Genomic DNA, 22993 nt, shown 5'->3' on the forward strand with positions numbered 1-22993 from the left:
ATGTCCGTGCCGACATGAGGTAAGGCGTTCATTGGCCATAGTCAGTAATGATATTAATCAGGAACGTTACTAGGAGATGTAATAAAGAACTACGCATTGGACATTTGTTTCCTGAATGTAAGTGATGGAGATTTTGGCCAGACAGAACGAACGTGTGTTACAAGCTCTCCGCCCTCGGCCGACCTAAAACATCAGGAGGTCGAAGCCGATCGAATGCCATTCCCTTCGACATCCGTGTCGACACCGCTGTGATCGACCCGATCCCGTGCACATGCGTGAACCCCTTCCAGAAGCTTCCGTGCCTGTTCCGTGTCCCTTGCGTCCATGTAACTAACAATGAGCTTCTTGCGGTTCCGGTTAACCTCTGTGAACTTCTTGGTTATCATGCCCCGCACAGCGAGGACGTCCGTAGGATCGCCCTCATAGGAGAAGCCATCCTCCGGCGGCATCGTCAGCCCCAGCTTTATCTTCTGCTCGAAGATGTCTGCTTTGGTGAAATTGAGAAGCACTGTCGATTTGGTGAACCAGGGGCTGTTGATGAAGGTCTCGAATACCATCAATGATTCGGCAAGTTGGTTCTTGGAAGACGAAAGTTGTCAGCTCGGGGATGGCGGGGGGCTTAGTTATAAGAGAGGTGGGATGCCTACCGCATGATGATCTTCGCTGAGCCTACGGTCGTATGCTCCCAAGGCAACTTGAAAGAGAACAATATCGGCTTTCTCAAACACATGGATCCATTTTTTGCGTTCGGAACGTTCACCGCCCACATCGAAGACGTGGTATATGTGCTCGTCGAAGTGGTAAACCTCCTTGGAGATTCCCGTTGTTCGCACTCTTGCATTGATTATGTCTTGGTGGCTGGGTACGTAGCTCGGAGAGAAGATTCGATCCATGTTTGCCATGAAGCTGACAGCGAGTCATGATTCAGCCATGCTGTTGCCCCGAGGCGGCTCGAATCGACCGGAGTGAGGGAAGAAAGAAGTGGAACTTACTAGGAAAGTTGGATATTTCTGTCTGGAGATCTCGACAGCCATTTACGCCATCCTGCGTCGGACCATAACGCAGAGAAAGGCCGCAAAGCGCTTCGTGGCAGGCCGTCGCTGGCACCAAGGCCACTAAGTTCCCAAACGCTGCGTTTAAGATCCTGGATATACCCCTAAGGTAGGTACGTTAGAAACATGAACCCAAAGAGATTGTGGCAAGCAATAAAGTTCGGAACTTTCAGGATAAGGGGATCGGCTTAGGCCCTACCTGGACCTGCGGCGAGAACGTGCCGTCTTCGGAGTCGAATTCGTCTCCAGCCCCAGCGAGCTCGCACATGTTGCTGAATATTATTTGCTTGAAGTCGTTCCTTCTTTCCTCGGGATATTCTGTATCTTGGCCCCATACCAGTTGCATCTGCTTCAACAGCGTCGTTTTTGAACATCCTGATATCCCTAGAGTTTGATCGGACCTTGTTAGCCCGATTTCACAAGGCTGGGCTACCGTTGTAAACTCACCCAGCAGGATAACATTGAATTCACGGCTTCCGAGAGTCTCGCCTTTCTGCTGCTGTTCCTCGGGTGGTGGTACAATCAGCCTCGAAGCCTCTTCACATTCCCGGGACTTCCTTGGGTTGTTGCGCCATGCGCGGGCATAGACGGTCGAGCCGCACAATTCTTTGTCGAATCCGAAAACCGATGACAGCTTGGAGAGCGCATCCGAGGCGACGGAACGGTAAGAAGTTGCCTCCCGTAGAACTATCAACGAGGCCGAGTCTCTTTCCACTTTTCTAAACACGGCCCTGGTGCTTTTGAGTTCACAGAGCCTTTTCTGTTCAAGAAGAGCATTGCTAGCAGTTAAATCTCATTAGCTGTGACGGCATTGACGGTGAGGGCTGCGATCGGGTATTTGGAGGGGATTTCACACCAATTGCCGGCTTCGAGAAGAAGGTTCAGGGCACTGGTCTGTTGCTCAACCATCTTTTGGATCTCATGGATATTTCGTCCACCCATGATCAATCTGAGTTTCCCGAGCGTCTTCAGCTGCCCCGCCGAGTCTCGTGCAAGGCTTTCCAGATGGGAGTTGAGTCTCGAGACGAGTGACTCGCAGCAGAGAATGATTGAGTCGAGGTCCGTTGTTAGCTGAGGGTGAGAATCCGAGGTTTCTGACGACTCGATCCGTATCCTAATCTGGCCAAGGGCGCCTCTCAAAGCCCGCAGTTGGGTTTCGAGGCTGGTAAAGGCAAGCTGAGAGTCCTTCCATTGTTCGGCGAGCTGGCTGACCACGAGAATGGATCTCGAGAGCACGTCAAGTGTCCCTGAGATGGAGGCGGCAGCACCGATACGTGATTGGATCCGCCATTGTTCTGGAAGTTTGTAACTACTAGATTGGCACGGGGGGAACCTGGATGAGATGAAGCGGATTTTGAAGCGAGGGAAGACAATGGATAATGGATGATGGTTGTCCAAGGTAACTTGCCTCGGAGAACAATCGAAAGGCGAACCGCAAGGCTGTCCTCTCGGTTCAGCCCCAGTGCCCTTTGTGCGTTTTTTGATGCCTGAGAATATCATCTCAGGCATCTCTGCATGGGCCCTGCTGCCTGGTTGTTGGGAGCACAGTCTCGGTTTAGGTAACGTGAAATGGTACATGGAGGAGGCACTGGGGCAGGCAGATCTGGCCCTGTACTATATAATTATAAACGTGGACGAAAACCTCAAAGAAAAGGCTGGAACCCGGCGCCGACAAGCTGAGGGTGACCGCCATATCTCTCCATCTCTCGTCGTATTTCCTCTCCTTCATGTTCCCTCTCTATCACTCTGTTTCGCTCTCCGGTTCAAAGTCAATGGAAACCACCGGCATTCATCTTTTCACTCTTCCCTTGACAACTACGATTACAACCACCTACCTACCATTTCTGATCGGCCCACCGTTCCCGCAGGGCCATTCTGCTTGACTTCAGTTCCAATGGCCGACTCCTCCACACTCTACCAGAAGGGTGCCCGGTTCCGCATTCGGCCTCATGTCCCACCCGAACCATTCGGCGGCGCCTACGGACCAAATACCCGACCCAAAATATCGGTCTGGCCCAATGATGTACCTGGGGAACGCGTTTCATTTGCCCTCCAATACCCGCCCATGGAAACTGCCCCGCCGCCATCATCTGGGCATGTAAATGAGCACGAGTTTACCATCACGGGTACGAAAACCTTACGGCGTATCGGGGATGACGGAAGCGGGCCAGGCGGTGCCCATGTGGTGACCGGATACTTGGATCATAATAGAGTCACGCCATATGTGGCCAAAATCTATGATGGCCTTTCTTACCCCTTCGAGAATCCCCATATCAACTGGGACTTCATGACGCTTGCCGATTACGACTACGCACTTGAGGGTTGAGCCTATAACACCATCCAGTCCGTTCCCGCCGTTGCGTCCAAGGCCCCCGAGTACCATGGTACTTGGACCTTTCCGGTCGCTACCGATCAACCCGGCCACCAGCGATGGGTACGCATGATCCTCCTCCAGCTCGTGCCCGGCGAGACCGTATTCGACAAGATTCTCAGAGCTAGTGAGGATGGCCCCGTACGATACGATTTCTTACCTGATGAGACCTTTCGACTCGCTGTTCTGAAGCAGACGTTTGAAGCCGAGATCTCGATTTGGTGGGACGCTGAGGTCTCACACATAGATACGGAACCACGGAACGTCATGGTCCAACCAGGCGGTGAGGTGGTACTCATTGATTTCAACCAAGCCGTCGTCCACCGTTTCGAGAAGTATTTACAGCACGCAAAATACTTGGAGGGATCGCACCATCTCCCCTGTTCCCCTATCGAGCGCCGCTGGCCTTGTGTGCCTGGTTGGGACGAGTTTGCCGACCACGATGGCCCGTGGGCGAGATGGATCCCTAAGAGCTGGCTCGACAATAGAGAATTAGCTGCTGAATGGGTGCTGACAACATGGGGTAACCCTACTCCTCCAAACAAGTACGAGCCATTGTCCGACTATTTCCTCAACCATCCAGCCCATAAGGAGAGAGGGCCACGGCTGATAACCATGTTGGAGAAGCTGGGGCGCAAGCCGGCAGGGGAGGAATGAGGATTGCTGATGATCAAGACTGGGGAGCAGGGTAACGAGTATCTCCTGGGGCAAACATGATTCGCACGAAATTCAATAATGGGCATGGAATTTGAGGAGGTGCTTGGGGTATAAGCAGATACCTATTTTGTTCTGGCTTTTCCTTCCTCGCACTTTCCGTAGTTCAATGTCCATGCGGGAGCGGGTCGGCCTGGTCTACATGGAACCATGGATGGCTAAGCATCTCCCCTGCTGTGATGCGCTCCGCTGGGTCGTACACAAAGATCTTAGACAAGAGGTCATGGAGCAAGGCCGCCTCAGTCTCCGGAATCTTGGGCATTGCCTCGAGCAGCTCGTCGGTCCCGTCATCATAACCATGGAGATAGACGTTATCAATTTTGGTGACTTTGGGCTTCCACACCATGTCCGCGAAGCATGCAGGATATGGGATGTTGTCGTTCTCGTCCCAAACTTGGTGCTCCGGCCGAATTTTGCCCGTCTCGACGCCATTCTCGGGCTTGTCGTAAATATTATACACCAAATCCCGTAGTGGCCGGCGGTCTGTCGATTTTACAAGAGGCGTGTCTTGTGAAGGATCTCGTGTCGGCTGCCCTTCGTGGTCGAATAAAATATGCTGCCAGGAGACGGGGATGGCACCGAGAGTACGGGTAATGAAGCTGACCACGTCCCGTGGAGTCCAAACGTCAATGCTCGAGAAGGGCCCTTCTCCCGACCTGAGGCGGTAGATGGAACAGCCAAGAGCCCAAACGTCACTTGCAGGACTGGCACTCAAGCCAACTGCAACCTCTGGTGCCAGAAACTCAACTGGTGTGCCGAGCATATCCTGCGGTGGCGACGAGGCGGGAAAGGCCTGATCGAAGTCGAGTAGTTGAATGTCCCAACTGATGATATTCTCCTCGGAAGCGAGAAAATCGATTGGTCTCACGATGTATTGCGGCGCTTCCGGACCTGGTTCCTCGCCGGACTCGGTCTCAAGAGGTGCCTTTTCGGGTGCGCCAAATAGCTTGGAGAGATGGTGCTCCGTATACCGATCGATATCTGAGAGGCAAAAGGCGATGTTGCTCGTTGTCACGTCTAGTGGGGGTTAGCCACTGAGCATAGTTGGAAGTACGGGCAACCCACCTCCGTGGCAGAAACCTTGGGCGTGCAGGTTGGCCAGAGCCTGCACAGCTTGGTAGGCAGCCTTCCGAGCGAGCCGCGGCGCCATTCTCGAGTCGAGGAAACAAGACAATTGAGACGCCGATGGCCCTAAAACAGGGAGGACGAGGCAGAGATGGCGACCGTTTGGGCCGTCGATAGTGAAGTGGCGATACTCGATGGGAAATTTTGCCCGGCCGCCGCATTGCAAAGCAGCATGTTGGCTAGACGCGTACTTCGTCTCGATGGCTGCTGAGTGGTCAACAACGACGATCTTCAGGGCCACCCATTTCTGCTCCGTCTCGTCCCTCGCGAGCCATACGGTAGAGAAGCCACCGGCGCCCAGCTTGTGTACCACTCGGTACCGTTCGTCGTAGACATCGCCAAGGCTGGTGGGATGGAAACCGCCTGGCATGTATCTCTCGAGGTTTTCCGTATCGCCCAGGTCGACGGGGAGAAAACGGAACCACGAAGACGCGGCGGACGGGGACATGGCGTCATCGTCTTTAGACATGGTTGTTGGGCAGCTCCTACACAGCGAAGGGTTGTTAGTCCACAAATCTCGACGCCAGATCGTAGTTCGTACAGGATCTCAACTGCAGTGTATTCTTCCTGTAGAGTAGTATCGCAAGCAATGTGCCCCATTGCCGCTTCAAGACCGCCCGTGGGACTGGTGGCCATTGCAAGAGGGAAGAAGCCTCCATTCGGACTGCGAGGTGCTGTTGCATCAGCTCAGTGCAGTTGACATGCCCGCGAAAAAAAAGACACCGAGGCAAGCATGTACACTAATATGCCTATCAATGGTTGCTGAGCCATCGGCGGCTGAGATTCCGTCACATCGGGGGGCTGTAAGTTGGAACGGCCCGTCTGAAACCAACCGCTTTGCTCGACATCTCAGCATGGAAGCCGGCTGTGCCGTATTCCCGCTGTTGGTGATTGTGTTATACGCTCAGCTATCACCAACAAACCGTGTCAGGACATGCCGCCCTCCATATAAATCACTCCCATTGGATGCCACGAGTTCAGCCGCGAAGCAGGTTCGAGACCTGGTCCTCATTGTTCCTGCAAGTTTGCAACCCACCGCCACAAGAACTTGCTAGTTTGCGTGTCCGACTCCGAATTCTGCGGTTCCAACACTTGCGAGGGCGTGCCGCCGCCTGCATCAACTTATTCTCAATGGTATAGCAGAGTCAGAAATTCCATTAATAGCCGTCGCTCAACACCGTCCACGGCTCCGGCGCATCCCGAAATCGATACTGCGTAACATACACCTCCTTGGGTTTAGTCCAGTCGAGTCTCCTCTCCTTCGTACGCACAGCTTCCTGCCACAGCCGCCGCTTGCTCACCGGCATGTCATTGGCGAAACAAGTAATAGCCCCAAAACGACCACCGGCCAACTGCGCACCCCTCTTGTTCAGGTCTTCGGCCCATTTTGAATCAGTATCGCCGTCCAAGTCCAGGTGTTCTTCCCCCCATTCCTCAGACACGTCCGTACCATCCACAACGTCGACAAGCTGAAGGTCATCGTACATGTCCAAGGTGCTTTGAATGAAGACGTCGAGCTTGGGATACGGGAGGCCACGGACACTACGGGTAAAATTTGCGGGGTCGCACACCAAATGTACGTCTCTCGAGGGAACGAGCACAAAATAGTAGTTGAGTCTCTTGCCTTTGAAACGGTGGTACGACCAAACCAAAGACGTGTCGTAATGTGGCCAGGGTTCGGTGGGGTGCCAGTCCTCGGCATATTGGTTCGATCCGAGGAGCTTGGCTGCATCATCAACCAGCTCTGTCGGTACACATATTTCCCAGTCCTAGTAACCTCAGTACTCAACTACATTTAATAACGACAGACCGCGAGCGACTTACCGGTCGAACCCTGTGGGCGCCGTAGAAAATCAAGGCAGAAATGCCAACGAGGCAGCATGGGATACCGTGGTTTTCGAGTTCCTTGGTAACGCGCAGTATATCATTTGTGCCCTCGTCGGTGGGCGAGTTTTTAATTTCCACTCCATTCCCAGGAACTGGCCAATCGGCCCATGTTAGTTTCTTCCCCGGGGCTTGCCAAGACATGGCCAATGGAAGTGGTTTGAAGACAAAGAGACGCTGGTTGATGTTGATGGGAGAAGCTTAGAACCAGGAAAGTGTTGCGGAACCAAAGAGCTTGGCGGGCAATTTAAGTTCTCCCACTCAGAGCAAAAAGTTTCATCATGTGACCTGAGAAGGGCCGCTGGGTCCGCGCCTCACCTGACTCGGTCGACAAAGAGCAATATGATCATGATCACCACACTTTGCTTTGCCTGTCTGCCCCCACGTTTCATATCGTAGATATAATTCAATGATTTTTGCTAGGTATTGGATTTAACAGCTCAAATTCTCATGAAAATGCTCATAAATAAAAGTGAATGTTTATAGCAGCATCCGGTGGATAGCGATAAAGAAAGGCGGGGTTGTGATCCCTCAATGCTAAGAGCCCTAAACTGAACCTGACCGGCCAAACACCATATCATCATCTATACTTCGTACCTCGCCTTGTTCCGCATTTGCTGCCGTTTCCACGTGATAGCATCGCCTTAGCATTCCAACTGAAGAACATCCTTCATATACGCACGCATTCCCTCGTCTGTTCTATGAGCCTTGTAGATCTCATAAAACTCTTTCCGGCTCTCAAGGTCCAAGTACTGGCTCACAGTTTTGATGTGGTCGCCATACTTCAGAAAGAGATGCTGAAGATCTCTATAATCTGATGTCTTTTTCCTTCCCATCCAAGTGGACAACTTGCATTCGACTTGCCAGTTTAGATGGATCACCGATACAGCGTTTCCCTGTGGGGTCTCGATGGCGGGGGCGATTCGTTCAACCGATCCTTCCTCTGTGAGATCAGGAGGGGTGTACAAAGAACCTTTAGATCAGCAGGTAGTCAGATAGGTCCATGATCCATATTCTCAAAACTTACCAGCAAGCACAATATCCACACCTACAACCTGGCCCCCCTCCGGCGCCTCCGCAACATTGACAAACATTCTCTCTTGGATTCCTCCAACGTGATGATATGACAAAATTGCCCTGCTTCAGAGTTAGGGTGGGGAATAAAGAAATGTCATTTTTGAATGAAGCACAATGTAACAAGACGTACCATGGTTGAGATTGGAGAACGGCTCTAACTTCTTGGGTACTTCCCACTTGGACAAGAAGGTCAATGTCTCTCGTGTCCCGACGCACGCCTCTCAACTTCATCGCCCAGCCACCGAACCACGCATATGGCATTGCCCCGTGCAAGGCTTGTTCCAGGAGCAGCGCAGCCCTTCCCAGATGCTGCGGACTCGCCGTTGCGGCGTTCCTCTCGAGCTCTGCAAGGTCTCTGGGCGAGGTCTGGCCGAAATATTTGGCGCCTGCCGGTAAGTTGCTGCCATCAGCTTCGGACATGTTGCAATCGGTCTCCCTGGGAACAAAAGTGACGAGAACAGTGAGAGATTTGCTTAAGTCCTATTCCGATCACGAATGGGTGTCCTAGGTAGTGTCTGATTTTCGCGGTGTGTGGTGATGAAGTCAAGTCTCTTTCTTAGCTTATCTTATCGACCGCGGGGTTGACCAAGTCCCTACCTAGGTACCTAACCACACCTCGAAAACACCCAGTCGATAACCCGCGACGAACTGCTACGGACTGCGACGAGTGAACTCAATCCAGCCGCTTAATTTCAAACCAGGCATAAAATGACTGCCCGCCCTCCTTTTACGCCTCCAGCGGCGACGTATGCCCGAAACGAAGAACCGCGCACAGTGAGGTTTCGACACCCGGCCTACCCCAGCTCGGCTCCCGATCTTCTCGTGCTTATGGCCGCAGATGGTCACGATGCGTGCGCTCTCGACTTCGACGTTGTGCTGACCGCATGTTGCATCGTAGCGAATACAAATTGGGACGATGGATACTTTGCAAAGAAAGACCCGGCTACTGGTGATGTTCTTCAACGAGTCAGCCGCCCGCTGGACGGCTTGTTGCGCGGACTCGAGTACTTTTTCTGCGTCCAAGGACGCGATCCAACGTGTATACATTTCAGCTCACATCCCCATTTCTCTTTTCTTTCTTATCCTAGAAACCACTGCAGTTTGGCTAACCATAGCCGTTGCTCCTAAAGTCAAATATCCCGTCGTCCCCTCGTTCCATCACTGGCGCTTCCCGCACGGTGACCTTCCGCTGCTATGGAGGAACCTGAACTTGCCAGAGTTTGTCCTGCCGCACCCAACTCTAAAGGGGCCAGCGGCGGCAATGGGCCGCGATATTACTTGCCGCCTGTCTGGCTATATGGATGCCGTCGAGAACGCACATCTCGTTCCTCACGCAGAAAGGCTCTGGTTCGTGTCGAACAGAATGGATAGGTAAGTAAGGTTTCTTGACACTGCTTGACTAACTACATGTAACGAAAGCTGACAATCAACCATTCTGTAGGTACTGCCGACGACCCCTAGAAGTAGCAGCGATCAACGACGACAAAAACATACTGGCCCTCCGCAAGGATTTGCACCATCTCTTCGAGGCACGGCGCTTCACCTTCATGCCCAAACGATTTGGTGCATGTACATCCGAGCCTGCCGAACTTATCACCCATGTGCTTCTGCCATCTGGCTCGCCCGAACTCGTGGGCCTGTACCACAACCGCTCACCCCAGCCGATCCGCGGCATCAGCGGCGAGTGCCTCTTCGCACGCTTTGCCTGGTCCTTATTCACGGACGAACACATTCCTTTCTTCCTATCCGATCTCCAATACGTCGTTTGCTTGTGGGACAAGGCCAAAGGCGAGGCCGAAATCCGAACCATGAGAGGGCTCGATGTCAGGTCCAGCGCTCAGGTCTTTGAGTCCACACGATCCATGAGTCGGAGCGTCAGCCCAAAGAAGAGATCGCCTCGGACCGAGGGCGACGCCCTGGCTGATAGCGGTGATGGCTACTCGTCAGACGACGGAGATAACACTAGCGGCAAGCAGGGACTCGTTGTGTTGGACGAGCCACCAAGGGGGCGCTCACCGAAACGTAGCTGGGAGAGGTTGGGGCGAGATGAAGGACAAGTGCCAAGTTTAGCATTCTCATTCGCTTTTGCCGCCCAGTCAAGCCTTGCCGGCGGGCCGAGCAGGCAGATATCGCAGCCTCTAACGCCAAAAGAAGGGGATACTCTTGTGTCTCAAGCGTCAGTCGGTGACACTATCGGGAGCGAGAGGCCCCAGAAGCGTATTCACATCGAAGAAGAGCCGGTGTTGGGGAGCGGCGTCGAAAATAATAGTAACCTTTAGTTCTTGTTCTTCCTTCGATCTCTTGGGCTAAGCTTGCAATCTCTGTGCAGCCCTTGATCGGTAGACTGCCGCGAGTGTGACTCAACTACGTACTTGTCGGTGACGTTGAAGGCTCCAGGTGTGACAAAATGTCAACGACAACGATCTTTGAATCTTACCTGCACAACACTGTTGCCGCGTTCCAGTAATTTTCTTGGTCCGCAATTACTGATACTGATAGACGGGGCTTCGACGCTCTTAAAGAATTACCTTTTCTCCCCAGTTGCACATTGGTTTGTCTCCACGAACCCCAAGTATTTAGGGCTCGCCCGAGTCATGCGATGCAGTCCGCACATGGTGCGGTTTCTTTTGTTGCTTGGTGTAGATGTCTGCAGGGTGAGTGATTGCCAGCGGTGATGAGGTTGGGAAGAGGTTGTGTAGGCCTAGAATGGTGTTGCGCAGACCGTCATCGTTATGTCCAGCGGCGAGGGGGCTGGGGTGTGGGTTAGTGCACCGTACGTCGTCGTCGTAGTCCGGTAGCTCATCCCGATATAAGCCAACGAGGCGGTGTTAGCTGCTGCAGCATATGCATGCAATCTTGTTTGAACTCGATCTACCTAGAGCAACATACGATCAAGGGAAGAAACATCATGCAGCCAGCATCCTCCTAAGATACCCTCGGGTGACTGCCCTCTTGCTAGAACCACCGCCGCCGCCGCCACCGCCACCAGCAGAGGAGAATTGCCCAAATCTCATCAGGTTCTATGTCTGACTACTCAAAGCATCAGTTTGCGCTCCGTACTTCTGTTCCCGCAACCACTGGTGATGGAGCATGGTTTTGAGGCCGTCCGAATGTCATGTGCCGGTCGAGTTCTAGTCTGACGAAGGAGGCGTATTACAGGCGGTGGCGCCGCAGTTCGCGGTGCTCGTGTCCCCATCTCGGTAAACTGGTTGACACGAACCCGGGGTAGGGCAAGGAGTGGTCCTAGACACGCGGATGTGACCGCAGCTGTAGTAGTCGGTGTAGACGGTGCACATCTTTGGACTTTGTTTAGCGTCGAGTAGTGCTTCGTACCCATGATGCGCAGGGACAGGTCAGTCGGGGTACGAAACTAACTTACGGCGTTCGATCGGCGATGGTGCACCGAGTGGATGTTGCGGGGAGAGTCGAGATGCTAAATCGGCGAATCACTTGGTGTTTAGGTAGGCAGTAATACTGTGCGAAATGTGTCGGTTTTAGCAGCCCGGGCTCGTTCGTTCCATTCATTGCAAGTTGCGACAAACACGGACATATAACTAAATAACTACCCCAAGTATGTACCTAATTTCGAGCGCTTCAGCTCTCGAGAAAGCAAATGGTGCCCGCTGCTACGTTGCAACCGAATTGCAAGGCCGTCCGTGGGAGATGTGACAAGTATCATGCATGCATGCAGCGGTGCGCTCATGCAAGCCTCCCAGCAGTTTCCTTCTCTGTCGAGCATGATTCGCGGAGCTAAAGGTGTCCCCAGGAGGTCCCGAGCCAACCGTTCCTTGCCTTCCAAGGCAAACACGCCAAGACTCTATAACTTTAGGGCTGAGCATGCAGCAGCTACGATGACTCAGGGCTTTCTGCGCCCTTGGGCCTCCGATCCAACGTGGTGCCGGGCTGAGTGGCCAATTGAGAGTGGTGCAAGTTGACTGCAAACAATTCCTCGTGCATCTCGTTTCGTTACACCATAACAATTCGTCGAGTTATCTTCTCCACCACCGTGGTAGGTCGCAGGCTCGCAGCCCTGCCGAAAAACAACGGAAATGAGGAGGCGCTGCTTTCAGCGAACTGGGTTCCAGCCTCAGGACTCGGGGGAGCGGGAGCGGGAGCGGGGAGTGAGGTCGAAACCTCCAGTGAGGCTGCGCCGTGTGCTTAAATCTCGGTCCGATAGTAGCCCTGTATTGTGCAGACCAAATAATTTCTTGCTAGCTCTTTGTATCAGCTTCCTTCCAGTCTCTCCATATCCCTCATGGCCACCGAGCTGTTCACTCTTGCCCGATCTTGGGTGCCCTTCCTTTTTTGACAGCATCGCGGTACAGCAAGAACCTTCTTCCCAGTGTAATCGGCTAGATCGACCGCAAACCGCAGGTACCGATTAGCATACGCCCCGCCATTGGCAAACGGGCCGCTCGGCGTCTCCAACTCGAGGATGTTGATCTGTAACACGTCCGGGTCGGGGTCGTTGGGGGGGACTAGGTGGTCGAAAGTGACGCCGTAGTAGTCGATGTGTCTAGGTAGATAGTTGTTAAACAGTGCCGCGAAGCCTGCGATGCCACAGCAAATTGCAGCCAGTTAACGGTACGCACTTGAATGGTATTACGTCCGTCACCCATCCCAAATATTCGTCGCGCACCACCAGATCATTCGCGAGCTCTGGACGAGCCTGGCGCCCATATATTGCCCAATATGCTAGCTTGGCAAGCTCGGGACCGGCGCTTTGCGGGAACACCAGGGACAACGGATCAGTACGCCATGATATATCAGGAAGAAGCTTTTGTATCGCAACAATGGGACCTTCGATTTGAATTCTCAGAGGCTTTTCCAGGGGCGGGGGATGAAGAGGGTGAGCAGGTGTGCAAATGCAAGGCGGGATGTGGAGCTTGAAAGGCATATCGAGATTATGGGAATGGAATGTGTGAGTAGTAGTGGATAAGGAGATGGATCCAAGAACAGCTCAAAAGCGCCAGAAGAAAAGTAGGCCTTGCTTACTAATCCATGAATACTGCCCCACCCCTGCCTTGGCGATGTGGGCTGCCCGGCTTTCTCTCTTTCTCTCTTTCTCTCTTTCTCTCTTTCTCTCTTTCTCTCTTTCTCTTTCACTCCTGAAGTAAATCATCAGCTTACTCCCAAGTCGGCGACATACGCTACTCGTTACATCATCCGCAAGTATCAGGCTCCATTTCCCCCGTTGCATGTAGGTAGAGGTATATATCCCCTCCGCGTAAGAAAGCTTTATCCCTTACGAATTTGGGTAGGTTGGTATTTTCCCAGAACAATGTCCCCGATTGTTAAGAGAGGTGACGATAGCTAGTTCTTCAGGTATTCCGTGTTCGGTCGACCGTGTATCTACACTGTGAAGTCCCAGACCAGATGCCCAGTTCCACAGTGATCGAGGTAGGCAGCACGAGCAAAGCATCGCCCTCGACGCCCAGTTCATGTGCACCGCACCTACTTAGTGGAACCCTCAAATCCACCGTTGTCAGCCGACAACTCGGAACTCGACGGGGTCCGAAGCAGGCACCACTAGCCTCGGCCGCCCTCCATTGTCCGCGGGCTGAATCACTCGGCCCCTCCAGGACGGCAAGGTCACGACCGTCTCAGCATGCTCGTTTTCGAGATGGCCCCAGTCCCACCAATCAATACCACTTGCGCCCAGAAACTGGTACCGAAATCGATCTCCAACCTTAGTATCCTTGGGGAGCCTTGTGTATGTGGGTATTTGAACCTGATATGCCGTCGTCCAAAACTCACCCGGGCGCAAGCTGATAAAATCGCTCTCCTCCCGGATGTGGACCTCGATATCAGGCCCATCGAAATCGAATATTCCACATCCTCCCTCGTCGTCGTCCATCTCGCAGACTTGCCATTCCTGCTCATCGCTACCTTCATCCAATTTATGGTATTTGTAGAATTCGTAGCCTTCGCGCCGACTTTGCAGACCAATGGACCCTGAATGCCATAAATCACACGTTCGAAAAGTGATGGGCTTCTCTGATGCTGGCGCGTCGTAAGTCACCTTGGCTCGCACCTCAAACGTCGAACTACCAGGGCGGGACTTGCGCAAGGTTAATTCCCGAGGACAGTCCAAGGTGACGACGAGAATAGGCGTCCCCGGTCTGCCATAGAAGGCGTCTCGTCAGAATCGCTGCGGGTAATAACAGGGTATAAGACGGAAAAAGAACTTGAAAACACGTACACTCTCTCGGAAGCCTTCACAAAGTCCGGTGCACGTCTCTTTTCCGCTTCTCCCCATCGCCAGACACGCTCAGCATCATTTGCGCTCGCAAACCCCAACCTGGCCTCGTGTTCCTCCCGCCCAGGCCAAGGAACCGCTTCCATTTCCGCTGCAAACCCCAACCGACTCCCACCCGGCATGACCAACTTCGGCAACTCCTCCTCCACGACTGCGCCCGGTGTCCGAAGACCCACGATGGGAAAGCTTAGCTTCTTTCCCCAATGGTCTCTTTTTAAGCCCCACATCCACACACAGCCTTCACTGCCCGGATAGAGCAGCTCGTATCTCTCACCAGCCACAAGAAGCTTGTGATACCGCTCTGGCAACTTGCGACTCGCCACTGGTGGCGTCCTGCCGTTCGGTGGGAGCTCCACCCATCCCGATCCCGAGTCCCAAATCCATCCGCAGCTGCCTCTGTCCGAGACGTACTTACCAGCCGTCGGGTCGGGCCCGACGTCCACCCGTTCCAGTTCCAGGCCGCCGTCGGGGTTGGTGATGTGACGGAACAGGATAAGGTTGGAGGGGATCAGGATATAAAGGGCGGCGTTCCATATGATCCTGCAGTCCCTGGGGTCGTCGTCTTCGCGCTGGAGGTAAAATGAAATGTCATAGGGGAGCGTGGTCGACAGTCGTGGCGGCGCTTCCATGCAGACGCGGACGCGAGGTGTGTGCGGCAATCGATCGGCTTCTGTTAGGCGGATGTAGGGAGCTAGCAGGTCGTCCATTGACGATATCTGGTGGTTCTCAGCCATTCTCGCTATGTAACGGAAGCTCGGGTAGCAAGATAAACAATGTGTATGGGGGAAACAAGGGACCGCGCGGGGCGCCCATTGGGAGTTAGGGAGGTACCTAGGTAGGTAGGTAATTAAAGCGGGCTTGACTGAGTCACCGGCGAGAGGTACCCAACTAAGCGAGCCGAGCTTACCACTTCGGTAGCTTCAGTTCTGCGTTATTACCTTACTATGGCTCAGAGTTACATCGTCAAATCCTGATGCTCAACTTTGCAGTGTAGGCCGTAGCCTGAACCCGTCATGCGATTATGATATCACATGCCGGAGGATTGGGGGGAACACTGGATGGGATCACGAGCAGGATCTTATCAGCGCAGATCCCCCAGTGATTACTGGACTAGACAAAGGAAATCTCAAGCAGGGAAGACTTCCATGATAGGCAAGTACCTAATTTGCGTTTGCGGGTACAATACCACTTCCAGCTGCTTACATAGGTAACCGAGCCCAAGTAAGACTGCTCCGATGTGTCTTGAAAGAACTCAAGTATAGACGCGTGACAATTTGGGCTTAAAGGGGTCAAAAAGTTGCAGGTAAACTGTGGTGGTGGATGGACCGTTGGTCGCGGTACATGTATCCTCCCTTTCAACATGTCTCTCACGGTATCCAATACGGCGATACCGTTCAGTGCATCGGAGTCTGGATCAAGAAACCACGACCTTTACTATACTAAGTTCGGCGCAATCATCTAAACACTATCTAGAGCGGGGTTCCAGTGGTGTTCCCATCCCTAATATCATTGATGTGCAGCCTGTGCAACCAACCTCCAAGGATGACCAGAGGCTCGAGGGTGGCCACCATACTAACCAGGCCACTAATACTATCAGTATTACTCTTTACATAGAAGGGAATGTCATCAAAATCCCGTTTTTTTATACCTTTCCAGGCGAATGAGCCCGCAAGAACCCCGCGTTAGCAGAGGAACTATTGACTACTAAACCAGGTTCATGACTACGTGTGTGCGTCGGTCTGGGTGCACACACGAATCAATTCACGTCGATTCCAGCTGGCTGCAGGCTTGGTACCGGGAATGAGCCAATGGAATGACCGCTGAAACGCTGTGACGGGGTGATGTCTTGTTTCCCACCTCCCGACTGGATCCTGGGGGCCGCGTCGATCGCTTAATTGATGCTAGGCCGGATACTTCGTACCCGTGGAGAATGGAAGCAATAAAGGCCTGGAGGACCACCTTGGATCTGAGGGATTCCTACTTCTGATAGTGTGTACTGAACACGCCCAGAAGCAAAACTCGGAGCTGCAGCTGCACGGCGCCACCCGAATATCTTGAAAATCAGGCTCAGCTGGACAGTTCCGACTGGATCAGGAGTCTGAGACACGCAGCACGCCACAGAAATCGTCAAGCATACCCCGCACGCGATACGATGGTGGTCCTCCTGCGAGAAATCGTCTCGGGCCTTACCTTTGGGGAGTGGGCCTTGACCATCGGCGCCATCACCATCGCCACTTATGTAGTGTCTTCAATCCGGGCCTGGTGGCGTCTTCGCGAGTTCAATGGCCCCTTCCTGGCTTCTTTCTCTTACCTCTGGATCACCCGAGCCTCGTACAGCGGCCGCATGGGCGAGCGATGGACCGAGACCGAAGCCAAGTACGGGACGGGGACGCCGTCGACGGTGCGCATCGGCCCGAATGAGCTCCTGACGAGCGACCCAGACGTGATCCGGCGCACGTCGGCGGCGCGGTCCAAGTACACGCGGTCCGACTGGTACAAGCTCAGCACGGTCGACCCGTACGAGGACGCCATGCTCAACGTGTTGGACACGGCCGAGCACGACAAGATCAAGGCGCAGACGGCGCCTGGGTACGCGGGCAGGGATAACCCAGGCCTCGAGAGCGAGGTCGACATGATGCTGAACCAGCTGACCAACAAGATCCGGACCAAGTACGCCGCCGCCAAGCCCGGGGACCAGAAGCCCATGTTGGACCTGGCCACCATCGCGCAGTACTTCACGCTCGACTCCATCTCCAAGATCGCTTTCGGGGAAGAGTTTGGTCTTGTCGAGGCAGAGCGGGACATCCACGGGCACATAGAGGCGCTCAACGACGCGGCGCCGGCGGCCGTCACCATTGCCGCAGTCCCCCATCTCCGGGCCATCTTCGCATCTGACTTGGTACTGAAGCTGATCGGGCCTTCACCAAAAGACAAGAAAGGATTGGGGAGAATTATGGCGTGCGTCTTTCCGTTTTACAGTCTGTCCCCGTGGACGCAAAGCTGATCGAACAACCGCAGCACCGGCAAGGCGATCGTGAGGAAACGGTTCGCGCAAGAGGATGCCAAAGACCAGCAAGACATGCTAGTTTGTGACCCCCTACTCCTTTCTCGACAATAGCGAGAACCCCCATGCTCACCATCACCGCCAACACAGGGCTCCTTCATGCGGCACGGCCTGTCGCAGCGCAAGTGCGAGACGGAGGCGCTAATCCAGATCATTGCCGGGTCGGACACAACGGCGACGACGATCCGGGTGGTGATGCTGTACCTCATGTCGACGCCGCGGGCCTACCAGGCGCTGCAGGGCGAGATCGACGCGGGGATCAAGGCGGGCCGCATCTCGAGCCCCGTTACCAGTGCCGAGGCCCAGGAGATGCCGTATCTGCAGGTGAGCACCAACTACCTACCCACCTACCCATCGGCCCTCCCCACCCCCCTTCTCACTCACCCACCCGCTCACTCACTTCCCCCAATCCCCAGGCCGTGATAATCGAGGCCCTCCGACTCTTCCCCCCCTTCACAGGCATCCCCTTCAAAGCAGTCCCCCCGCAGGGCGACACCATCGACGGCAAGCACGTGCCGGGGGGCACGCTGATCGCGCCCAACTTCTGGACGACGGGCCGCAACCGGGCCGTGTTTGGGGCCGACGTCGAAGTGTTCCGCCCCGAGCGCTGGCTCGAAGCCGATGCGGCGGCGGCGGAGAGCGGGGACCGCGAGCGGCGGGCCGAGATGCGCCGCGTGGCGGAGCTGGCGTTTGGGTATGGGCGGTGGGGCTGCGCGGGCAAGATGATTGCGTTTTTGGAGCTGAATAAGGTGTTTGTGGAGGTGAGTTCTTGAGTTCTCCCCTTCCTTTCTTTCCTTTTCTGCTTGCTGATGGACCCCCTCCCAGTTGCTCCGCCGGTTCGACTTCCAACTCGTGAATCCGGCGCAACCGTGGAAGAGCGTCAACTACAACCTCTTTTTCCAGACCGACATGTGGGTGTCGGTGGCGCTGCGGGAGAGCGAGGCGGAGAAGTAGGATGGGTATCCTTGTGTTGTTTGTAATCTGGTGACGCTGTGAGATGATTATTGAGAGTGCGAAAGTACCGCCATTTCATTTTGTATTTGTTGATTTCGTTTCGAGTCTTGACCGGTAGCACCATCTCCGGGTCCCTTCGGTTGGACAAAGTGTTGGTGGATACATGTAAGGTACGAAATAGTCTGTGGCAGTGTCTTCTCGTATTTCCGCTTGGCTCGAGCTTGGAAAACAATTGGCAATGGAGAAATACCATCCGCCGTCATATTCCCCATGATATGTTTTCCCATTGCGATTGGTTGTTGATTCCGACAGAATGGTGCGGCGGGTCTGCGCGTTGAGGGTGGATTCTAGCTTTCGAGAGAGCCGTGGTGCCGTGTGAAAAGTAAGGTTGGATCCGCTGTCGGGCTGCCCGCGCGAGTTTCATGCAAACGATGCAAATGCCAAGCCAGGCATGGGGAAATGCAAGGAAGAATGCCAGAAAATAAACTTTGCATCCCAAGATCTTGAACTCAACGGCTGCCTTCCTAAACCTCCAAAACAAAACGACAAGGAGGGAAAAAAACTAATAATAGCATACTAAAAATAATAACAGAACAATCTGGAAAAGAATTATTGCTCTCCTTCCAGTTTTTGATCTTTTTTTCCTCGTGATTCGGCAGAAAATGCAAGATCGGGATCGCCATCAATGGACAGCGATTCCCGGACGCGCCAAGGTCACGGCACAGCTCCTCGGGAACGGCTGCCACTCGATTGGCTGCTCCAAGAAACACTATCCCAAATTGGACAGCTTCGGTGCGGATCCCGTCGCAGAATCCAGGGGCTCCCAGCCGCTGGCTTGTGCGGACAACGGGCTTTCCCGCTTTTGGTCTGATTGCCAAGCCGTTTCCAAGCTGTACCTGCGTTCCATGGGCGCCCCTTTTACCCCTTCAATTCTGCACTTGCAGTCTGCGAGCGCCCATCGCTGCCAGTGCTGTGTTCGCTCTTTCCATTTCCAGTCGTCATCGACCCCTCGAGACATCATCCGAGTCCCCTCTGTTTTGGTGCAATTGCGCATCACTCAGGCTGCACCTCGGCGCTCGAGTCACTCCTTTGGACCACTTCACTCATTTCGAAGCAAGACACTTACTTTATTCGTACATTTTACGGATACACCACCGACAGTCACAAACACACTCACACTCCTTGACGCCCCGAAGCTGCTGCCGTGCGAATTCGCTCCTTCGTTCGCACTGCAACAAACGCTCAACCCTTTTCGATTCGATTCTGTATCTCGCAATTGACAGCGATTTCCCTTTACGGCTTTTACCGCTTAGCGCACTGAAGTCCTGGCGACATCGTGCGAATATCGACATGCAACATTGACCGTGACGACGACAAAATACCACACATTTATTTCTGTTTTCTGAAGGACCTGTTTCAACCCACCACCGACTCTCTCCATAAGCGTACGGCACTTCTTTAAACAGCCATTTGAAACCGCCACCACCATGTGGCTATCATCAGCGCCCGCCTCGGCCGTCGCGCTGCTGGCGTGGTCCTCCCTCGTCAGCAATGTCGCCGCCCAGGTCACAACCGACTGCTTTCCCATGAACAAGACGTGCCCGCCCAATCCCGCCTTTGGCATGGAGGCCAACTTCAACTTCAACAGCACACCAAACATTGAGATCTGGGAGACAACAGTCCGCCCCGTGTCGTACGATTCCGAGAATGGCGCCGGCTTCAGGATTACCAACATGGGCGACTCGCCAACCATCCGCTCCAAGTTCTACTACTTTTGGGGCCGCACCGAGGTCCACCTGAAGGCCTCCAAGGGCACCGGCGTCATCAGCTCCATCATGATGTTGAGCGACAACCTGGACGAGATTGATTGGGAGTTCTTTGGCGGCAACGAGACCATCGCCCAGAGCAACTACTTCGGCAAGGGTTTCATGCCCGAGATCCCCAACGCCGAGTACCACCAAGTGGCCGCCGGCGTGCAGGACGACTTCCACAACTACACCACCGTCTGGACCAAGGACTTTTTGGACTTCTACATCGACGGGGGCAAGGTGCGCCGCCTGGTGCCCAACGACGCCAACAACACATACTACTACCCGCAGACCCCGATGCGCCTGTCCATCGGCATCTGGGCCGGCGGCGACCCCAGGATGCCCAAGGGCACGCGCGAGTGGGCCGGCGGAGACACCGACTACACCCAGGGGCCGTTTGACATGTTTGTCAAGAGCGCCCACGTCGAGGACTACAGCAGCGGCAAGGAGTATGAGTACACCGACAAGACGGGCTCGTGGGAGAGCATCAAAGTCATCGAGTAAGTGTCGCTTGCGCGTCTTGCGGTCTAAGAAACCGACCACTAACCCACATTCAGGGGCAACTCGACCGTCAAGCAAGTCATCAATGCACCCCCCGAAAAGTCTCTCTCCGACAAGTGGAACGACCTCCCCAACGGCAGCAAGATCGCCATCTACTCCAGCGTAGCCGGTTTCTTCGGCCTGCTCCTCTTCACCGGTCTCTTCTACTGCATCCGGCAACGCCGCCGCGGCGCGCGCGAAGCCAAGGCCGCCGAAGCCCGCGCCGAGGCCGAGCGGCTCGAGCTGGAGCGCTTCCGCAAGGCCGGCGTCGACCCGGACAGCTTCGCCTCGCAGGCGCACGAGTACAACGCCAAGGAGATGCGCCGCGACGGCTTCACCGACGAGGACGGCTACAGCGTCCCCGGCTCCCCCAACCTCCAGGCCACCACCCCCGCCTCCCCGCTCGATCACCGCTGGGACTCGGCCGCGGCTGCCGGCTTGGGCGTGACCGCCGCCGGTGCCGGTGCCGGTGCCGCCGCCGCGGCTGGTAACAACAACGGCCCGCACAGCCCCGTCCCGCGGCTCGGCGACCGCGCCCAGTCCCCCCGCGTCGGCAGCCCCGGCCCCAACAGCCCGGGCGGCATGCGCAGCCCCACCCTGACCCAGCCCAACCGCAGCTACACCAGCCCGCGCATGGGCTCGCCGGGGCCCGGGTACCAGCAGCTGGCGCAGCCGCAGCCACAACGGAGTTTTACCACCGATGGGGGGTTCGGCGGCGATGGGTTTGATGGGCATGGTGGGCATGGGCATGACCAGGGGTATGGGAACGGGGGTGATGGCAGTTATGGGAATGGTGGGAACGGAAATGGGAGGGGGGGCGATGCGTATTGGGGGAATGGGGGCGGGTATAGGTAATAGATGGAGATAAAGGGGGTGGTGACGCATGGGAGGAGGGAGGTGGGTAGCGTTTTGGGGGGAGGTGTGATAAAGGGGGGAGGCAATCTGCCGAGCGATGGATCTCTTTTTTTTTTTTTTTTTTCTTGCCGTCTCTTTTTTTTGGTTTGGCACCGCTTTCTTGTTCCTTCTCTTTCTACGTATCGGCATGGACTTGGCTTTGATGATGTTGCGGTCTTGATGACGATGTCACCGCGCAGAACCCCCTCCCCCCAGCGCCCCCCACGTGGTTTTGGATAGATCGGGCTGATGATAGAGCGTGTCATCCTTGGAGCGTCTTGCAAGCGGACCGGGGCGAGCTAGACTACTACTTAGTGCACCCCGAGTCATTGGCTGTTGACGGCAAATATACCCTTGGCATTTTTGGTGTTTTGCGCGTTGGTTTGCTGAGTTGGTTGTGTTGCTCTTTTGACGTTGATGCCCAGCGGTCACCATCGCTCTTCTTGCCTTTCCCCTACTCGCTGCCTTCGGGAAGACGGTACCATGTCCTCATTCTCGGCCTCGGCAATGTTGTGTCGGTTTGGGCGTAAAGGGAGCCGAGGGCTGTCTTCACCGTCAGCTTGCTACCTGGCAGCAACGAGCCGCGACTCAATGTCACCCCCTGCTATGTGGAAAGCCTCCGAGGTGTTGTTACATATGTATTTTGCACATCTTTCTACCTAGACGACGCACTATCTATCAGAATGTTATAGCAGCGAAAAGGGAGAACAGAACCCAGACAAGTATCAACTCTCCGTTGCCCTGTTGTCCACCGCCGGCCCGGAATCCCTGGATTGACCAAGGTCAGCAGCTTCGGGAAGATGAGTAGATTCCTGGCGGGACCCCAAGTCAAGAGCCAAAGGACAATGAGAACACAGTCCCTTGTAAATGAACTGCTGTGGGTGGTTCCAGGGGGAAAGTGAGTGGAGACGACGGTGCTCCTCCGCGCGGTGAGCCGACTCGGCCTCTGTTAGCGCCCCAAGCCAGATAGTCAAGATCGCCTCGGCAAACACCACGAGCTCTCGTGCTTTGGTTATATCCCCAATTTCCGAAGACGCTGCCTCCATTACCAAAAGCGTAGCAAAATGCCCAGTGGCACGGCTTAAGCCACGTTGTTTGATCCGGCTGCCGAGCCTAGGGCCGGAATTCCGGCCACGCCTCTCGCGGTGCTGAAGCGCTCTCCCAGACAATCCATGGCCATACTTGGTAGCTGAACCGATGTAAAGGTAGTTCTCCACTCTCAGAGGATTGAGGTCGCGGCCGCCGCCACGC

The 22993-nt window shown here is 54.7% G+C and overlaps 12 protein-coding genes across 12 annotated transcripts; 5 read left to right on the top strand and 7 right to left on the bottom strand.

Moving 5' to 3' along the window:
• Window positions 1-36: 36 nt before the first annotated feature.
• F5144DRAFT_516574 (guanine nucleotide binding protein, alpha subunit) lies at window positions 37-1129 on the bottom strand. Its single transcript, XM_066786628.1, has 3 exons — window positions 993-1129; window positions 648-906; window positions 37-578 (listed from the first exon to the last, which is right to left on the bottom strand). The coding sequence occupies exons 2-3, from the start codon at window positions 900-902 to the stop codon at window positions 192-194; spliced, it is 642 nt and encodes a 213-aa protein (XP_066642253.1). The 5' UTR covers window positions 903-906; window positions 993-1129; the 3' UTR covers window positions 37-191.
• Window positions 992-2630, bottom strand: F5144DRAFT_594774 (uncharacterized protein; the record flags this gene model as incomplete). The annotated part of the gene is made up of 5 exons (XM_066790621.1): window positions 992-1082; window positions 1271-1338; window positions 1390-1436; window positions 1500-1757; window positions 2540-2630. The coding sequence occupies 5 exons, from the start codon at window positions 2628-2630 to the stop codon at window positions 992-994; spliced, it is 555 nt and encodes a 184-aa protein (XP_066642254.1).
• A 316-nt stretch (window positions 2631-2946) lies between these two features.
• On the top strand, window positions 2947-4080 carry F5144DRAFT_594775 (uncharacterized protein; the record flags this gene model as incomplete). The annotated part of the gene is made up of 2 exons (XM_066790622.1): window positions 2947-3276; window positions 3397-4080. 2 exons carry the CDS (start codon window positions 2947-2949, stop codon window positions 4078-4080), a joined length of 1014 nt encoding a protein of 337 aa, XP_066642255.1.
• F5144DRAFT_327192 (kinase-like domain-containing protein) lies at window positions 3983-5875 on the bottom strand. The gene is made up of 2 exons (XM_066784107.1): window positions 5203-5875; window positions 3983-5154 (listed from the first exon to the last, which is right to left on the bottom strand). Exons 1-2 carry the CDS (start codon window positions 5729-5731, stop codon window positions 4244-4246), a joined length of 1440 nt encoding a protein of 479 aa, XP_066642256.1. The 5' UTR covers window positions 5732-5875; the 3' UTR covers window positions 3983-4243.
• F5144DRAFT_327191 (uncharacterized protein) lies at window positions 5874-6368 on the top strand. Its single transcript, XM_066784106.1, has one exon. It carries the CDS (start codon window positions 5964-5966, stop codon window positions 6315-6317), a length of 354 nt encoding a protein of 117 aa, XP_066642257.1. The 5' UTR covers window positions 5874-5963; the 3' UTR covers window positions 6318-6368.
• Window positions 6369-6419: 51 nt separating this feature from the next.
• Window positions 6420-7290, bottom strand: F5144DRAFT_492409 (uncharacterized protein; the record flags this gene model as incomplete). The annotated part of the gene is made up of 2 exons (XM_066785916.1): window positions 6420-7031; window positions 7096-7290. 2 exons carry the CDS (start codon window positions 7288-7290, stop codon window positions 6420-6422), a joined length of 807 nt encoding a protein of 268 aa, XP_066642258.1.
• A 179-nt stretch (window positions 7291-7469) lies between these two features.
• Window positions 7470-8777, bottom strand: F5144DRAFT_580340 (uncharacterized protein). The gene is made up of 3 exons (XM_066789368.1): window positions 8354-8777; window positions 8174-8283; window positions 7470-8119 (listed from the first exon to the last, which is right to left on the bottom strand). Exons 1-3 carry the CDS (start codon window positions 8641-8643, stop codon window positions 7791-7793), a joined length of 729 nt encoding a protein of 242 aa, XP_066642259.1. The 5' UTR covers window positions 8644-8777; the 3' UTR covers window positions 7470-7790.
• A 154-nt stretch (window positions 8778-8931) lies between these two features.
• On the top strand, window positions 8932-10502 carry F5144DRAFT_494826 (uncharacterized protein; the record flags this gene model as incomplete). The annotated part of the gene is made up of 3 exons (XM_066786057.1): window positions 8932-9262; window positions 9339-9594; window positions 9665-10502. 3 exons carry the CDS (start codon window positions 8932-8934, stop codon window positions 10500-10502), a joined length of 1425 nt encoding a protein of 474 aa, XP_066642260.1.
• A 1945-nt stretch (window positions 10503-12447) lies between these two features.
• On the bottom strand, window positions 12448-13120 carry F5144DRAFT_594780 (uncharacterized protein; the record flags this gene model as incomplete). The annotated part of the gene is made up of 2 exons (XM_066790623.1): window positions 12448-12739; window positions 12786-13120. 2 exons carry the CDS (start codon window positions 13118-13120, stop codon window positions 12448-12450), a joined length of 627 nt encoding a protein of 208 aa, XP_066642261.1.
• A 588-nt stretch (window positions 13121-13708) lies between these two features.
• Window positions 13709-15216, bottom strand: F5144DRAFT_493499 (uncharacterized protein; the record flags this gene model as incomplete). The annotated part of the gene is made up of 3 exons (XM_066785979.1): window positions 13709-14345; window positions 14426-14668; window positions 14894-15216. 3 exons carry the CDS (start codon window positions 15214-15216, stop codon window positions 13709-13711), a joined length of 1203 nt encoding a protein of 400 aa, XP_066642262.1.
• Window positions 15217-16199: 983 nt separating this feature from the next.
• F5144DRAFT_594782 (cytochrome P450) lies at window positions 16200-18500 on the top strand (the record flags this gene model as incomplete). The annotated part of the gene is made up of 6 exons (XM_066790624.1): window positions 16200-16211; window positions 16683-17440; window positions 17501-17567; window positions 17637-17870; window positions 17963-18307; window positions 18450-18500. The coding sequence occupies 6 exons, from the start codon at window positions 16200-16202 to the stop codon at window positions 18498-18500; spliced, it is 1467 nt and encodes a 488-aa protein (XP_066642263.1).
• A 1487-nt stretch (window positions 18501-19987) lies between these two features.
• F5144DRAFT_494920 (concanavalin A-like lectin/glucanase domain-containing protein) lies at window positions 19988-21703 on the top strand (the record flags this gene model as incomplete). The annotated part of the gene is made up of 2 exons (XM_066786065.1): window positions 19988-20808; window positions 20866-21703. The coding sequence occupies 2 exons, from the start codon at window positions 19988-19990 to the stop codon at window positions 21701-21703; spliced, it is 1659 nt and encodes a 552-aa protein (XP_066642264.1).
• Between the last annotated feature and the right edge of the window lie 1290 nt (window positions 21704-22993).

This window comes from Chaetomium tenue (assembly GCF_020726465.1).
Source record: "Chaetomium tenue strain MPI-SDFR-AT-0079 chromosome Unknown F5144scaffold_5, whole genome shotgun sequence".
Classification (NCBI taxonomy): domain Eukaryota; kingdom Fungi; phylum Ascomycota; class Sordariomycetes; order Sordariales; family Chaetomiaceae; genus Chaetomium; species Chaetomium tenue.

Excerpts from the sequence above, each read along its gene's own strand:
- F5144DRAFT_580340 (XM_066789368.1), bottom strand. The coding sequence starts at position 8,643 with ATGTCCGAAGCTGATGGCAGCAACTTACCGGCAGGCGCCAAATATTTC. Across the intron at positions 8,284-8,353 it reads GTTCTCCAATCTCAACCATG|GGCAATTTTGTCATATCATC; the intron begins GTACGTCTTGTT and ends ACTCTGAAGCAG. Across the intron at positions 8,120-8,173 it reads TGTGGATATTGTGCTTGCTG|GTTCTTTGTACACCCCTCCT; the intron begins GTAAGTTTTGAG and ends GCTGATCTAAAG.
- F5144DRAFT_327191 (XM_066784106.1), top strand. The coding sequence starts at position 5,964 with ATGCCCGCGAAAAAAAAGACACCGAGGCAAGCATGTACACTAATATGC.
- F5144DRAFT_516574 (XM_066786628.1), bottom strand. The coding sequence starts at position 902 with ATGGCAAACATGGATCGAATCTTCTCTCCGAGCTACGTACCCAGCCAC. Across the intron at positions 579-647 it reads TCAGCGAAGATCATCATGCG|AACCAACTTGCCGAATCATT; the intron begins GTAGGCATCCCA and ends TCGTCTTCCAAG.
- F5144DRAFT_327192 (XM_066784107.1), bottom strand. The coding sequence starts at position 5,731 with ATGTCTAAAGACGATGACGCCATGTCCCCGTCCGCCGCGTCTTCGTGG. Across the intron at positions 5,155-5,202 it reads CCAAGGTTTCTGCCACGGAG|ACGTGACAACGAGCAACATC; the intron begins GTGGGTTGCCCG and ends AACCCCCACTAG.